General features: G+C 38.8%; 1 protein-coding gene and 1 non-coding gene across 2 annotated transcripts; one reads left to right on the top strand and one right to left on the bottom strand.

The window, feature by feature from the left end:
• Positions 1-10,006: 10,006 nt before the first annotated feature.
• LOC142164043 (uncharacterized) lies at positions 10,007-10,444 on the bottom strand. Its single transcript, XM_075221208.1, has one exon. It carries the CDS (start codon positions 10,442-10,444, stop codon positions 10,007-10,009), a length of 438 nt encoding a protein of 145 aa, XP_075077309.1.
• Positions 10,445-15,167: 4,723 nt separating this feature from the next.
• On the top strand, positions 15,168-15,274 carry LOC142164460 (small nucleolar RNA R71). The gene has a single exon (XR_012695228.1). It is a non-coding gene; the product is annotated as a small nucleolar RNA R71 (small nucleolar RNA).
• The last annotated feature ends 369 nt before the right edge of the window (positions 15,275-15,643 follow it).

Here is a 15,643-nt window from a genome sequence, read left to right as displayed (position 1 = left end):
ACAATGACCACCTACAGATCAACATGAGTGATGAAGACGAGGGTGAACCCATAGACCGAGTTGATTGGGAGAAATACTTTGTTAATGAGAAGGCATTCCGAGCCTATAAGAAGATATTGGTTTCAAAGAAGTACATTCCGGAAAAGCCGATAAACATCGGACCACTTAAGACAAAGTACTCAGAGTTTCTCAAGTCAATTCGAGAGGTGCAAAAATGGGGACCCATTCTGAAAGGTCATGGCAAAGCCAACCTCACCATTGTTAGAGAGCTCTACGCCAATTGGCGTCACGCACGGGGAAACATTGTGCGAGTAAGAGGGGTAGATATTAATGTGTCAGCTGAAGCTCTGAATAACTTCTTAAGGGTGCCACACACACTCACTGACAGGTTTGACGCCATATGCAAAACACCAGATTATGCACACATTAAGTCTGTCCTATGCCCTACCAGGAAGGATGCAGAATGGAAGCATGGGAGTATGGAGTACCACTCTATAGCAAAGGAATTCATGAGTGCGTTAGCACGTGTGGCTCTAAATTTCATTTGTAACCGACTGCTGCCATGCCAACATAAAACTGATGTCCCTCGTTACCGCGCACTCGTATTATATGCTTTATTAGAGGGGATACCACTCAACTTCGGAGCCATCATGCATGATCAAATGCAGCGAACCAGGATGAATTACAAGTGGAGGCTGTTCTTTGCTAATACCCTAACGGCTTTTTTAACAGAGAGGGGAGTACTATGGGACAAGGAGAATGACGACATTGAGGCTAAAGCTCCAGGACCATATGATGTCACTCATGTTCTAGAGCCGAACAAGGGAAGGTCTTCTAAGCTCACCGTCCAACAATTATTTGAGCATATGCAAGCAGATATGCAAGAGAACAGGGCTGAGCTGATAGCGACTCGTGTCGAGTTGAGTGCCACCAGGGATGAGTTGAGACAGACTCGTGCGGATCTAAGCCGAGTTCAGACCGAGCAGGCCACGATGATGAAGGAGATATCATTACTCCTCAGAGCTCTGGTTCAATGTGCAGGTACAGACATCTCCCAGCTGATTGCATCATCCACTGCCGGACCATCCACTCCTGTTCCTCCCATAGTCACCGAGGCTCCACTCAACAGGCCTATTGAGGTCGCTGTAACACCTGATACAGAATCGGCACCAGTTGTTGATGATAGGAATGCTATGGATGCAGATGCTCCTCCACAGACTGCGGATGAGCCCTCCACCTTGACTTAAGGGAGTCCTTCTCACCCTACTTTACCTTGTTTGTGTGCGTTGGGGACAACGCACAGTCCTAAGTGTGGGGTGGGGGTGATTTATGTTCGATGTATGGATGAATGTACTAATATATTCACTGGATTAATGGCATAAAATAGCAGTAAATTCATCTATATGGAGTAACTATCAGTTTATTTATTAGTTTATTTATTCAAAAAAAAAAATATATATATATATATATATATATATATATATATATATATATATATATATATATATATATAGTATCTTTGTAGATAGTAATAATCCCCTGTGGTTTTTCTTTGTGCCTCGGTTCTTTTCCATGGGATGTAGTTTGAACCGGGTAATTTTGTTTTCTTTTTAGAGTAGAGTAGGAATGTAGGGAATAAAAGGAGGAAGAATGATGAACCTAGGTGACCTTGACTTGGTTGATACTGGCATATTTAAGCTTTTACATATGTAATATCTTCCCTTCTCACTCTGAAATTATTGATGATGCCTTGTTAAAACGGATAGCACGTTTTGTTGCAGCCTATTTCTCATTTTCTTGACTTGTGTTCACTTTGCGCTTAATACTTAATATCTCGTTGCTCCGTGAATACTTGCATTGTTTGAGAGTCGGAATGTAACCGTCCTTAATGAGTCATGTGCCATGTGTGGTGAGGTTTTTGTGTAGTCCATATAGTGTACTTGTGTCTAGAACTTGCCCGGTATGTGAGTTGAAGCGAAATTTTAGGTGATGCTCGGTTTGAAAAATGATTTTAGGCTTTCTTTGATCTTTTTGAGCTTATTGCTTATCACAAATAAAATCTATCCCTAGTTAAACCTTTTGAGCCCGTAGACCTTTTATTTGGTACCCACATTACAAGCCTATACCTTTTTTATTCTTAATTGACATTGTTTTGATCCTTTTACCTCTTAAAGCACTTTAAGTGTTAGATGAGCGCTAAAAGAAGTAAGAAGGGACTAAGTGTGGGGTGACTTTTGAGTGGAACCAATGAAAGAAAGAAGGGTGCACTTATTTTGTAAAATAATACACCACTAGCGGAAATTGAAAGAAAGAAAAATATAAATGAATAAATTGTTGTCTTGTTCTTGCTAGTGGGTATGAATTAAAGTAGTGCTTAAAGAAAGAGGAAATATTGTTGGGGTGATATTATTTGTGAAATTGAAGTGGTGTTGAAGAATTTGCGCTTAAGTTATTTGATGATGTGTTAAAGTGCTTAGGAGGGTGAATCACTATTCCTTAAATATATCCTACCCGTCCCTTAGCCCACATTACAATCATGAAAAAGTCCTAATTGATTTTAGATCGAGCGAGCTTACATTAGTAGAGATTTACATTAAGGGCAAGCCTATGGTACCAACTGCATGCATGCGACTTCTTTTGTGAGAGTGAGCGATTTTCTTTGTGAGCATGAATGTGTGGATTGATTTTACTCTCTCTGCTTTTGTTGTGAGGGCACATGGTTTCACGAGGGATAGGTAACGTTATTAGACTTCTCTATGATGTTGGTTGTTCAAGCCATGAGTGCATTGTGACATTGAGTCGGTTTTTGAGGTTAGGATTGTTATGAGCATGTTGTCTTTGTTCGAATATGTTTAAAGAAGGGCCTAAGAAAAGGGAAGTGTGTTGATGCATAGTCTAGAGCCTAATTGTAGCAAATAACCATGGTCATAGATGTAGTGTGCTTTGAATGATAAGAGTTTAATTTTGTTTCGTCTACTATAGGATGGTTTGTTCGAGGACGAACAAAGGTTTAAGTGTGGGGTAGTGATGTTTGGCATATTTCGATATGTGTTGATGTTACTTTGCCCATGCTTTAACCACTTTTTGATGTTATTCAATCTTTAAAACACCCAACATGGTGTAATTATTGGTTTGATGACTAATTAAGTTATGTGTGACGATTTAAGGTGTTCGGAGTGCAAAATATGAAGAAAAGGTGGTTTAGCTAGAGGAAGAAGGGTTGGATGCGTCGCATCCAACCTAGGAAAACATCATCCTGCATGCAACCTTAGCAGTGAAGTTGTGCCATCGCGTCCGCCATCGCGTGCGAAACTGGGAAGTAGAAGTGAAGCTGGATGCGTCGCATCCACCATCGCATGCAAGCTGAGAAATAGAGGACAAGGTGGATGCGTCGCATCCACCTTCGCAGGCAAAAATTGAAATGGAGGACAAGGTGGATGCGTCGCATCCACCTTAGCATCAATCCCTGAAGCCGAATTGGACTAGGAATAGGAGAGCTTTGGCCCACGACTTTTGTACGCAATATATAAGCTAAAAACGCCTCTTTTAGGTTATCTAACATATTGGGATGAGGGAAAAAGCCACGAAAAAGCTGTGGAGGCCGGAATTCATCAAGTTTCATCTTTCTCCCACCAAACTTAGTAATTTTTATGTTTCTTTATATGATTTGTTGTTTGGCTACCATGTCTATGTGGAGCTAAACTTCACGTTCTAGGGTTGTGGTTCTTTCATGACTATTGTTATTCGGATATTGATTTTGACTTCTTGATTTCTCATATTAGTTTATTTATTCAATCTTGCACTTAATTATTTAATTGCTTGATCACCAATTGAATATTATCTACGAATCTAGAATTGAACTCGAAAGTGGGAATTCTATATTGCATATAGGATTGACTAGGGCAAGTTCTTGAACTCGGGCATCGGGGAACGGATTCGTGGTTAGGATAGACATATACCTAATTACCTTGCTTGGTTGATTTACAGGAATTATAAATGCGTTCTTGTTGATTCTAACTCCATAGACATATAGGCGTTAGGGTAGCTTGAATAGGCGAGTAAGAACTCGACAGATTCTTATGAGCAATATTAACCCTGTCAACCAATAAGCTAGATAAATTAGTCGGTCAATTCAATTGAAGAATACAATAGGATTGTTAGATAGACCATAACCCTAGATCGTTTTCATTACATTGATATCATTAAAATCTGCTCTTTATCTGTTCAAAGTTTATTATTTATATTTTTCTTATTTAATTAGTTAGAATAAAATATTTTTAGATTTAATTCTTGTTTAGATAATTAAGATAGGCTAAGTTAGTTAATAGTTAATCATAAGTCCTCGTGGGTTCGACATCCGACTTTGAGTCACTTTATTACTTGACGACCGCGTATACTTGCGTGAGTGTGTTTGGTCGCAACAAGTTTTTAGGTAAAAAATAAACTTTGGTCGCAACAAGCTAGACAAGTAACGGGGTTGTACACAACATATATGAAAGTATATTTATTTTACCTAGTCTCATTGTTATTATCATGAAAGGCGTCATGTGTGATTTTGAATTGGAAAAAATATTTTATCATTTAACTTGAAAATATATATGATTTTCAAGGAGCTTCCGCAGATAAATTAGTTTTCATGCATATGATTTGAGTGCATCACATGGTTTGGTTCGCTTGGGTCGGGTAGTGTGCCGGGTGCCGGTCATGTGGTTTTTGGTCGTGACAAATGGTATCAAAGCACTAGGTTCTAAGTCGAGTCCTAGGAAGTCTATGGAGTCGTGTCAAGTAGAGTTCCTCTTATTAGTGTGTTGCCGACCACACTTATACCGGTGAGGCTATAATGACATCTAGGGATAAAGTATTGTTTATGAAAAAAATAATTCCAAGGCTACGAGTCGGAATGAACAAGTTTTACAGATACCAAGTGGGCAATATAACTTCGATCTCATAAACTATGAGATATTGCTTTGAGCAAGCTAAGAAATTAAGGGAGCATGAAAATTAGTTATTCTTTATCTCAAAATTTTTTATTAAGAAAGTCCAATCACAGAGGATTTTTAGTTTATTGGAAGATATTTTTCAGGTACAACTTGACGTATGTATGACTAAAGAAAATACATGCATGTATAATAGTTATATGGGAGCTATGCATAGTATCTATTATTGATATTGAATAGTATTCATATATGTAATGTAGGATCAAGTATGGATTTTAATCGGTTGTAATGTAGGCTGCGGGTCGGGTAGGATACATTTGGATATAAGAGTGACTACACCTCCCTAAGCACTTTAATACATATACTTTAATATTTAAAACCCCGCACTTATGTCAAATCATAACTCCACCTTCACATCAATGTATATTAACTCCTTACTTCTTTAAGCACAATTACATCAAGAGTCACCACTATCAAGGAATATTTTTCACAGCAATACAACTATTTTTTTTCTTTCCTTTTCAATTCAAGTGACTCTTACTTTTTCAAAATAGTGCACCTTTCTCCTTATTTCATTAGTTCCACTCAAAAGCCAAACCAACCACCCCACAATTTAATTTGTGCAAAGTTCATTAAAATTCAAGTGCTCATGAGAGGTGAAAAGGTTCAAATAGATGATTAATTCAAACAAATGGGTAAGGCTTGTAATGTGGTTGCCAAAGAAATAGGATTACATGCTCAAAGGGTTAACTAAGATATATAACAATTAGGCGGGTAAAATATACATATCTGGCTCAACAAAGAAACTCCTATATCACTTCCAAGACTGAACAACACTACTATTTCACTTTACAAACACACGAGATAAGTTCTAGACATCAAATACAATGTACAAAATAGCACACAAACCTCACACACATGGCACATAACTCACTCAGGATTGGACTCATCAAGACACTCTAGTCAAAGCAGTTAAGCAAAGTTAAGATTATACAATTTAAGGTACTTATACAAGAGTCAAAAACTGAGCTTAAGCGTCACAACCAAAGTACTCACTATTCTGAAGGCATAACAAAGTTAAGACATATTGCTTCAATTCAATTCATAGCACAATGGCTCCTACTCCAAAAAAATAAAACTAACTACACCATGTTCAAATAAATTCTTTGGAAAAGAACCGCGACACAAAGAAAAATCAAGGGAGAATTACTACACTACCTACAAAGAAAATCTTTTTTGTCCTTCTTCTTTAGACTTAAATCCCTCAAGAAAACTGTCTAGGAGATCCATCGTCGGTAAAAGTCCAATTTTTCTACTTTTTTTCCCGATAATTCTTAGGAGCTACTAAAATACTACACAACTACAAAAATAAAAATAAGAAGTTAATATTTTAATATTTTTCTAACATACTGCTACTAATTATCTAGAGAAATTCTTCCACCCTACACTTAAAGGAGTGCAGTGTCCCCAATGCACAAATAAAGCAAAACAATAATGAGGGTGGACAAGAAACTCCCTGAAAGGCCAAAGGCCGAAGCAATAGCGGCTCACGGGGTACTTAGACTTCCCCTAGGCATGGTCCTTAGTGTGGGCACCTCACACTTAGTTCTTACCATATAGCTCGCTTTTGCACTCTTCCAATGACCTTGCTTCCTATTCTTATTATACTACAAAATAAAAACAGACACTACAACAATAATAAGATAAAAATAGAAATAAAAGAAAGCAGTAAAGCTGGGTTGCCTCCCAACAAGCGCCTGATTTAACGTCGCGACACGACATATAATCTCGTTTAATCATTGGCAAGTAACACCTTCGACTTCTGACGATCAAAGTCACCTCCATAATAGTGTTTTACTCTTTTTCCATTTACTAAGAACGTTCTCTCGCCATCTAAGACGCGCAACTCAATTGCACCATGTGGAGTGACTCTCACTACCTCAAACGGGCCCGACTATCTCGATTTGAGCTTCCCCGGAAAGAGTCTCAACCTATAATTGAACAAGAGAACTAATTGGCCCGGTTCGAACCCGCGATGGTGGATATGCTTATCATGACAACGCTTGGTCTTTTCTTTATATAACTTGTCATTCTCATACGCGTGCAAGCGAAACTTATCAAGCTCGTTCAATTGCATCAACCGCTTTCTACCCGCTTATTCTGCATCAAAGTTCAGCTTCTTTATCGCCTAATATGCCTTGTGCTCAAGTTCCACTGGTAAATGGCATGCTTTCCCATAAACTAGCTTGTAAGGTAAGGCTCCGATTGGAGTTTTGTAGGCGGTCCGGTATGCCCATAAAGCATCATCAAGCTTTGCAGCCCAATCTTTCCTACTTGCACTAACTGTCTTCTCCAGAATCTGCTTTATCTCTCTATTTGAGACTTCAACTTGTCCACTAGTCCGAGGATGGTGAGCGGTTGCAACATTATGTTTGACCCCGTATTTTGCTAAGACATTGTCCAATAGCTTGTTACAGAAATGGGTGCCCCGTCACTTATCATCACTCTCGGAGTGCCAAACCTTGTAAAGATATGCTTTTTCACAAAGTTGACCACAACCTTGCCATCATTGGTAGGAAGAGAGATGCCCTCCACCCACTTCGACACATAGTCAATGGCCACTAAAATGTACATACACCCACTGGACGAGGGAAACGAACCCATAAAATCAATTCCCCACACATCAAAAATTTCAACCTCCATAATACCGTGCAATGGCATCTCCTGCCTTTTCGTAATTGTTCCTGTTCTCTGGCACCTATCACATCTCCTCACGAACTCATAGGCGTCTTTAAATACCCTAGTCCAATAAAAACCCGATTGGAACACCTTAGCTGCCGTTTTGTCACCCGCATGATGACCACCATAAGGCGATGCATGACAGTCATGTAAGATAGTATTTATTTCAGATTCGGACACACATCTTCTCATTAACTGATCAATACAAGATTTGAACAGAAATGGCTCATCCCACACATATGATCTCACATCTCGCAAGAACTTCTTTTTAGCATAAGGTTCAAGATCAGACGTCATTTCTCCACTTGCAAGATAATTTACAAATCTGCATACCTTGGCACCTCCCCAGCAGTAACGACCAACAATTGCTCATCCGGGAAGGATTCCTTGATGGCATCTCCCTCAGTTACATGATTCTGAGTTTCTAACCTAGACAAGTGATCGGCCACTTGATTCTCTGTTCCTTTACGGTCTCGGATCTCCAAGTCAAATTCCTGTAAGAGTAAAACCCAACTGATTAGCCTTGGTTTAGCATCTTTCTTGTCGAACAAGTACTTGATGGCTACATGGTCTGTGTAGACGATGACTTTGGTGCCAACTAAATAGGCCCAAAAAATGCCCAAACTACAGCAAGCAACTCCTTTTCTGTCACAATATCATTTATTTGAGTAGGAGTGAGAGTCTTGCTTGCATAGTAAATGAAGTGAAATATGTTGCTCCTCCTCTGGCCTAATACGGCCCCAATTGCACCATCACTGGTGTCACACATCAGCTCAAATGGCTCGTTCCAGTCAGGAGCCGCTATGATTGGTGCACTCACTAACTTCTTTTTCAGCTCCTCGAATGCTTTCAGACAAGCATCGTCAAACATGAACGACACATCCTTCTCTAACAACCTGCACAAAGAGAGGAAAGTTTTGAGAAATCCTTTATAAATCGTCGATAAAAACTTGCATGTCCCAGAAAATTCCTAACTCTTTTCGCTGAAATCGGTGGTGGCAACTTTTCAATTGCTTCCACCTTAGCCATGTCAACTTCCAGTCCATTTTTGGACACCTTGTGTCCTAGCACTATACCTTCACGTACCATAAAATGACACTTTTCTCAATTCTGTAACAGATTAGTCTCCTCACACCTAGCAAGCACTCTAGCAAGATTGGTTAAGCCTTCATCAAAAGAAGAACCAAACACCGAAAAATCATCCATAAATACCTCCATAAATCATTCCACCATATCAGTGAAAATAGTCATCGTACACCTTTGAAAAGTCGCAGGTGCATTACACAACCCGAATGTCATTCTCTTAAATGCATAAGTGCCATAAGGGCATGTAAAAGTGGTCTTTTCTTGATCTTCTGGGGCAATAGCAATCTGATTATACCCCGAATAGCCATCAAGGAAACAATAGTATTCCTGTCCGGCTAACCTATCAAGCATTTGATCAATGAAGGGGAAAGAGAAATGATCTTTTCGTGTAGCATTATTCAACTTCCTATAATCTATGCATATTCACCAACCAGTCACAATTCTAGTTGGTATTAATTCATTTTGTTCATTCACTATAACAGTCATACCCCGGTTTTTAGGTACACATTGAACATGGATTACCCACTTACTATCGGAGATAGGAAATACTATACCTGCATCGAGCCACTTAATCACTTCTTTTCTTACCACCTCTTTCATGATTGGATTTAGGCAGCGTTGATGTTCTACGCTAGGCTTGTGTACCTCCTCCATGAGTATTTTGTGCATGCAGAATGCAGGGCTAATACCCTTTATGTCAGATATTGTCCAACCAATGGCATGCTTGTACTCCCTTAGCATCCTTAAGAGCTTTTCTTCCTGCAATTTAGACAAATGAGAAGAAACAATCATAGGTAAAGTGTTAGAACTTCCCAAATATGCATAATGAAGATGAGATGGTAAGGGTTTAAGTTCCAGTTTTGGGGCCTCCTCAACTGAAGGTTTAGGGGGCGGGCCGATTGGCCTATCCAGAGGCTCAAATTGGGATCTTTCTCTTATGTATTCGCAAGATGCATCCAGAATTTGCAACATCTCCTTAACCTCTTCTTCAAGTTCCAAGTGATTGAACAACATCAATGCCTTTTCTAGAACATCTTCTTTAAATGCACTTGGCTCTACGGCTGGTTCATTTATCTCCACTCCAGAAATCATAACCAGGTCCTCGTAATGACGAGGCAACTGAATGGCTCGATATACATTGAAGACTGCTTCTTCATTGTCCACCATCAGAATCTTCTTACCTTCTCGAACTTTGATAATTGCATCTCCAGTGGCCAAGAGAGGTCGTCCCAAGATGATAGGAACTAACTCATCAGAATGATAAAATCTGCAGGGAAAACAAACTCCCCAATCTGCAGCAAGACGTCCTCAATTAACCCCTCAGGATAAACATAAGATCTATCAGCCAACTGTAGCATCACCGTGGTGGGTCTCGGAGCTCCTAAGCCCAATTGTTTGAACACTGACAACGACATCAGATTGATACTTGCTCCCAAATCACACAAGGCTCTGCCCACATCAATTTCACCAATCCTCACGGGGATGGTAAAACTACCCGGATCCTTAAGCTTTTGTGGAAGCTTATGTTGAATCCTGGAAGTACACTCCTCAGTAAGTGCGACAGTCTCAAACTCAACTAACCTACTTTTATTTGCCACTATATCCTTAATATATTTTGCATATTTTGGGACCTCATGGAGCATGTCCACCAAAGGGATGTTCAAGTGTATGTGCTTCAACATATCTAAACATTTGTGAAACATGTGGTCATCATTCTTCTTTCTCAATCTTTGAGGAAAAGGGGGTGGCACCCTCTCTGATATTTGCTCAGACTCTGTTTTGTTTCTCTCATCTACCTCTACAGGTTTTGGAGCTCTTTCTTCTTCGAGACCAGACTACTCATTTTTCTTCTTAGGCACTTCTACGAATTCTCTCCCATTTCTCAACGTCACTGCATTGACTTGAGAATTTTTCTCTGTATCACTTGGGAGATCTCCAACGAGTCTAATATTCTTATTGTTAGCCATTTGCCCAAACTGTCTCTCTAGATTTTTGAACTCTTTGCGCAATTGTTGATTCTCAGCCGTAACTTTCTGATTGTCTAGAAATAGCTTTTTCATTATGTCAGTCAAACTCTTTTCTGCTTGTTGTGGGGGTTTAGGTGGCTGATTATAATTAGCTTGAGTCCTGACATTCTAATTGCCACCCCAAGAGAAATTAGGATGATTCCTCTAGTTCGGATTGCATGTGTTACCATATTGAGCATTTTGATTCATCGACCCTCTAGCTTGTTGCCCCACATAGTAGATGGATTCAGGATTTACAGGGCAAATGTCACTTGTGTGACCATCACTGTAACCACCCGGCCAATCATTTTGAGAGTTGTAGTCCCGTTCCCCTATTTACTACTTATTTTGTACTTTATAGCTATTATGTGACTTGCCGGTGTAGTCTGTTCGGGTCTGGAGAGATTTTGGAATGAATTGAGACACTTAGTCTCAAGGTTGAAAGCTTAAGTTAAAATAGTTAACCGGATATTGACTTATGTGTAAACGACCCTAGAATAGAGTTTTGATGATTCCAATAGCTCTGTATGGTGATTTGGACTTAGGAACGTGTCCGAAAAATTATTTGGAAGTCCGTAGTTAAATTAGGCTTGAAATGGCTAAAATAGAAATTTAAGTTTGGAAGTTTGACCGGGGAATTGAATTTTTCATATCGGGGTTGGAATCCGATTCTAAAAATTTGAATAGGTCCGTTATGTCATTTATGACTTATGTGCAAAATTTGAGGTCAATCGGACTTGATTTGATTGGATTCGGCATCTAATGTAGAAATTGGAATTTTTTAGTTTCGTGAGGCTTGAATTGAGGTATGATTCATATTTTTAGCATTGTTTGATGTGATTTGAGGCTTCAACTAAGTTCGTATGATGTTTTAAGGACTTGTTGGTGTATTTGGTTGAGGTCTCGGGGGCCTTGGGTGAGTTTCAAATGATTAACGGATCGAAATTTGGACTTAGAACAAAGGTGGAAACTTTCTCTCATTTGATGCAATCGCATCTGTGGAATTTGGCTCGCAGGTGCGAGCTCGCAGAAGCGAGCGTGGGAGCGCAGAAGCAGAAAAGGGAGAGTGGAGCAGTGGCCGCAAGTGCGGAGGAAAATTTCCGTATCTGCGCGACCGCAAATGCGGACGAAGGATCGCAGGTGCGCTTGGGATCGCAGAAGCGGACGCTTCATCGCAGAAGCGAGTCCGCAGAAGCGGATTCCTTGTCCGCAAAAGCGGATTCCTTGTCCGCATAAGCGAGAGATTTACCGCAAAAGCGAACCGCAAATGCGGTTAAAAATTCCGCAGAAGCGAAACTTCTCGGCAGTGTACAAAAACAGAGGGTTCTGAGTTTTTATCATTTTTGGACATTTGCAACACGATTTTGGGGCGATTTTCAGAGAGAATTCACGGGAACTTGAGGCAAGTCACTTATGCTCATTGTTAGTCAACAATATTGAAGTATCATTGAGTATTTCGACTAGATTACGTGTTTTTAGGTGAAATTTGAGGATTTGGGCTTAGGAATTCGAAAATAAAATTTGAAGATTTGAGGGCCGAATTGTTATCGAAATTTAGTAATTTTGGTATAGCTGGACTCGTGGTTGAATGGGCGTTCATATTTTGTAACCTTTGTCGGGTTTCGAGACGGCGATATTTGAGTTAAATTTCGATTTTTATTGGAAATTTTGTATTTTCATATGGAATAAATTCCAATAATTTGTATTGATTGAATCGAATTAATTGTAACTAGATGCGAGGCTTTCAGAGGCCAATTCACAAGGCAAAGTCATAGCAGAGTAAAGAATTACACAAGTCGAGGTAAGTGACTTGTCTAATCATGTGTGGGGAAAATTCACATTAGGATTTGTATTGATATGATTATTGTGATGTGTTGAAAATCGTGTACGCGAGGTGACGAGAGTGTACACGGGCTAAATGTGGAGAACTCTGGTTTTAAATTGTATAGATCTCTGTTACACATTAATTAAATTATGTTATCCGGTTATATTAATCATTATTGATCTATTTTTATATTTTAAATTTGCCTGACATTTTTCCTGCTAATTGCTTTACCTGTTTAGTTGAAATTTTGTTTCTTTTATTCCGTGTTCATTATTTGAAAGTTGAATTTCTTAATTGAATAATTATTAACATGAAGTATTTGACATTAAAAAAATTTAGTATTGAGGCAAGGTGTTAAATTTGTGAAATATTATTTTTGTTGAGTTATTCACTTCCGAATATTTTGTGAGATTTTGTATTCATTCTGATTGAGCCGTGAGCTCCTTATTGTGGAAATAATGTTGTTGTTAATTTATTTTGGCAAGTTGAAATATTTGGGCACTTGAGATGCAAATTGTGATATATTGTGATATTGATACGCATGCGGTGGTATAAGGTCTGGTTGTTGAAACGCATGCGGTGATATAAGAGTGGCTTGATACACGTCGCTAGTAGGGGAACTACTAGAAGTCATGCAATGTGATAAGGGTGGCTATAACGCGGGATGCTATTTCGGAAAAATTTTTTTCTTTAAAATTAAATGTGAAGGCTCCCGCGGTGATATAAGAAAATGAGATATTGTGAATTTATTTATGATTTGGGACTACGAGGCGGTACCTCGGGAGTGCCTTTGTTGATATTTTCTTATGGCTGCATTGCGTTTGGTTATTTTTGATGTTTTTCTTAAAGTTGTAAATTTCTGTTTTCCTTCCATGAGGTATTATTTGCCCTTATTCTGTGTAGTTAAATTGTAGCATACTACTTACTTAAATTATTCCCATTGTCATTATTATTATTATATTTTGTTAAACTTTTACCATGTCTTTTATTATTTTCAGTAGGGCCTGACCTGACCTCGTCACTACTCTACCGAGGTTAGACTTTGCACTTACTAGGTACCGATGTGGTATACTCATACTACGCTTCTGCACATCTTTTTGTGCGGATCCATGTACTTCCTATCAGACCAGGTATCAGTGAACTAGACGTACGCGGAGACTTCAAGGTATATTTGCCAGCGTCCGCAGACCTCGGAGTCCCCTTCTATCCTTATTATGTCGCTTTCCTTATTCTCTTTAGATTTTGATGTATTGAGACACTTAGAATAAATTCTTAGAAGCTTGTGACTTATTTCTATCGGGTTTTGGGAGTTGTAATTTGTTTAAGCTGCAATACTTATTTATTTTAGTTGTTAAGGATTTAATTTCAGATTTATATTCAGTTATTCCGCAAATTGTTAGGCTTATCTAGTCTTAGAGACTAGGTGTTATCACGACATCATACAGAGGGAATTTGGGGTCGTGACATTCACCGCATAACTCGCAGCAAGTCGACATTTGTTGCACATGTTGCATATGTTGTGGTTAGTGCATAGTCATTTTATTCATCTGATTTGCTAATCTCTCTATATTATTATTATTATTATTATTATTATTATTATTATTATTATTATTATTATTATTATTATTATTATTATTATTATTATTATTATTACTATTATTATTATTATTATTATTATTATTATTATTATTATTATTATTATTATTATTATTATTATTATTATTATTATTATTATTATTATTATTATCTTTTATTATTTTCAGTAGGGCCTGACCTGACCTCGTCACTACTCTACCGAGGTTAGGCTTGGCACTTACTAGGTACCGCTGTGGTATACTCATACTACGCTTCTGCACATCTTTTTGTGCAGATCCAGATACTTCCTATCAGACCAGGTACCAGTGAACTAGACGTACGCGGAGACTTCAAGGTATATCTGCCAGCGTCCGCAGACCTCAGAGTCTCCTTCTATCCTTATTATGCCGCTTTCCTTATTCTCTTTAGATTTTGATGTACTGAGACACTCAGAATAAATTCTTAGAAGCTTGTAACTTATTTCTATCGGGTTTTGGGAGTTGTAATTTGTTTAAGTTGCAATACTTATTTATTTCAGTTGTTAAGGATTTAATTTTAGATTTATATTCAGTTATTCCGCAAATTGTTAGGCTTACCTAGTCTTAGAGACTAGGTTCCATCACGACATCATACAGAGGGAATTTGGGGTCGTGACATTCACCGCATAACTCGCAGCAAGTCGACATTTGTTGCACATGTTGCATATGTTGTGGTTAGTGCATAGTCATTTTATTCATCTGATTTGCTAATCTCTCTATATCTTCCTTCATGGATGATAAATCATCAGGTTCGATCACACTTGCTGCCTTTTGTTTAAGTTCTCTTCGTGGTTCCCCATCTCCTTGCCAATTATTATCATTAGCAGTGAAATTGTTTAGCAGGATCTGGATCTTACTATACGGTCTTGCCATGCAATTACCCCCACATGCTAAGTCAAGATTCATCTTTGATGCCTCATCCAACCTATCAACGAAAGTATGACCCAACACCTCATCAGTCTGACAATGATGTGGGCAGTCTCTGAGTAGCTTCTTGTATCTTTCCCAAGCTTGTCAAAGAGTCTCGCCATCTCGTTGTTGAAACCCAAGAATCTGGCTCCTCAGTGACTTTATCTTTTTAGTGGGAAAAAACTTGATTAAGAATTTCCTTGCTAGATCATCCCAACTGAGGATTGAGTTCGCAGGCTCTTTTTGCAACCATTCCTTAGCTTCCCCCCAGAGTGAAAAGGGAAATAGTGTCAGCCTGAGCTAGTCCTTGGAAATGTTCGGATAATTGTAAGTGTTCGTAATTTCCAAGAAGTTCTGAATGTGCCTCTGCGGGTCTTCATGAGATAGACCCATATATTGCCATGTGGACTGAATCAGCTGTACCATGTACTGTTTAAGTTCAAAGTGACCAGTGATATCAGGCTTCACAATCGCCTGAGTCATATTAGCTAGATTGGGCCTTGCAGCTTCTATCACCGGATGCTCTTC

The sequence above is a fragment of the Nicotiana tabacum genome, chromosome 9 (assembly GCF_000715075.1).
Source record: "Nicotiana tabacum cultivar K326 chromosome 9, ASM71507v2, whole genome shotgun sequence".
NCBI lineage: Eukaryota > Viridiplantae > Streptophyta > Magnoliopsida > Solanales > Solanaceae > Nicotiana > Nicotiana tabacum.
The sequence above is the reverse complement of the archived record's forward strand: the minus strand, read 5'-3'. Positions and strand labels throughout refer to the sequence as shown.

Excerpts from the sequence above, each read along its gene's own strand:
- LOC142164043 (XM_075221208.1), bottom strand. The coding sequence starts at position 10,444 with ATGTTGAAGCACATACACTTGAACATCCCTTTGGTGGACATGCTCCAT.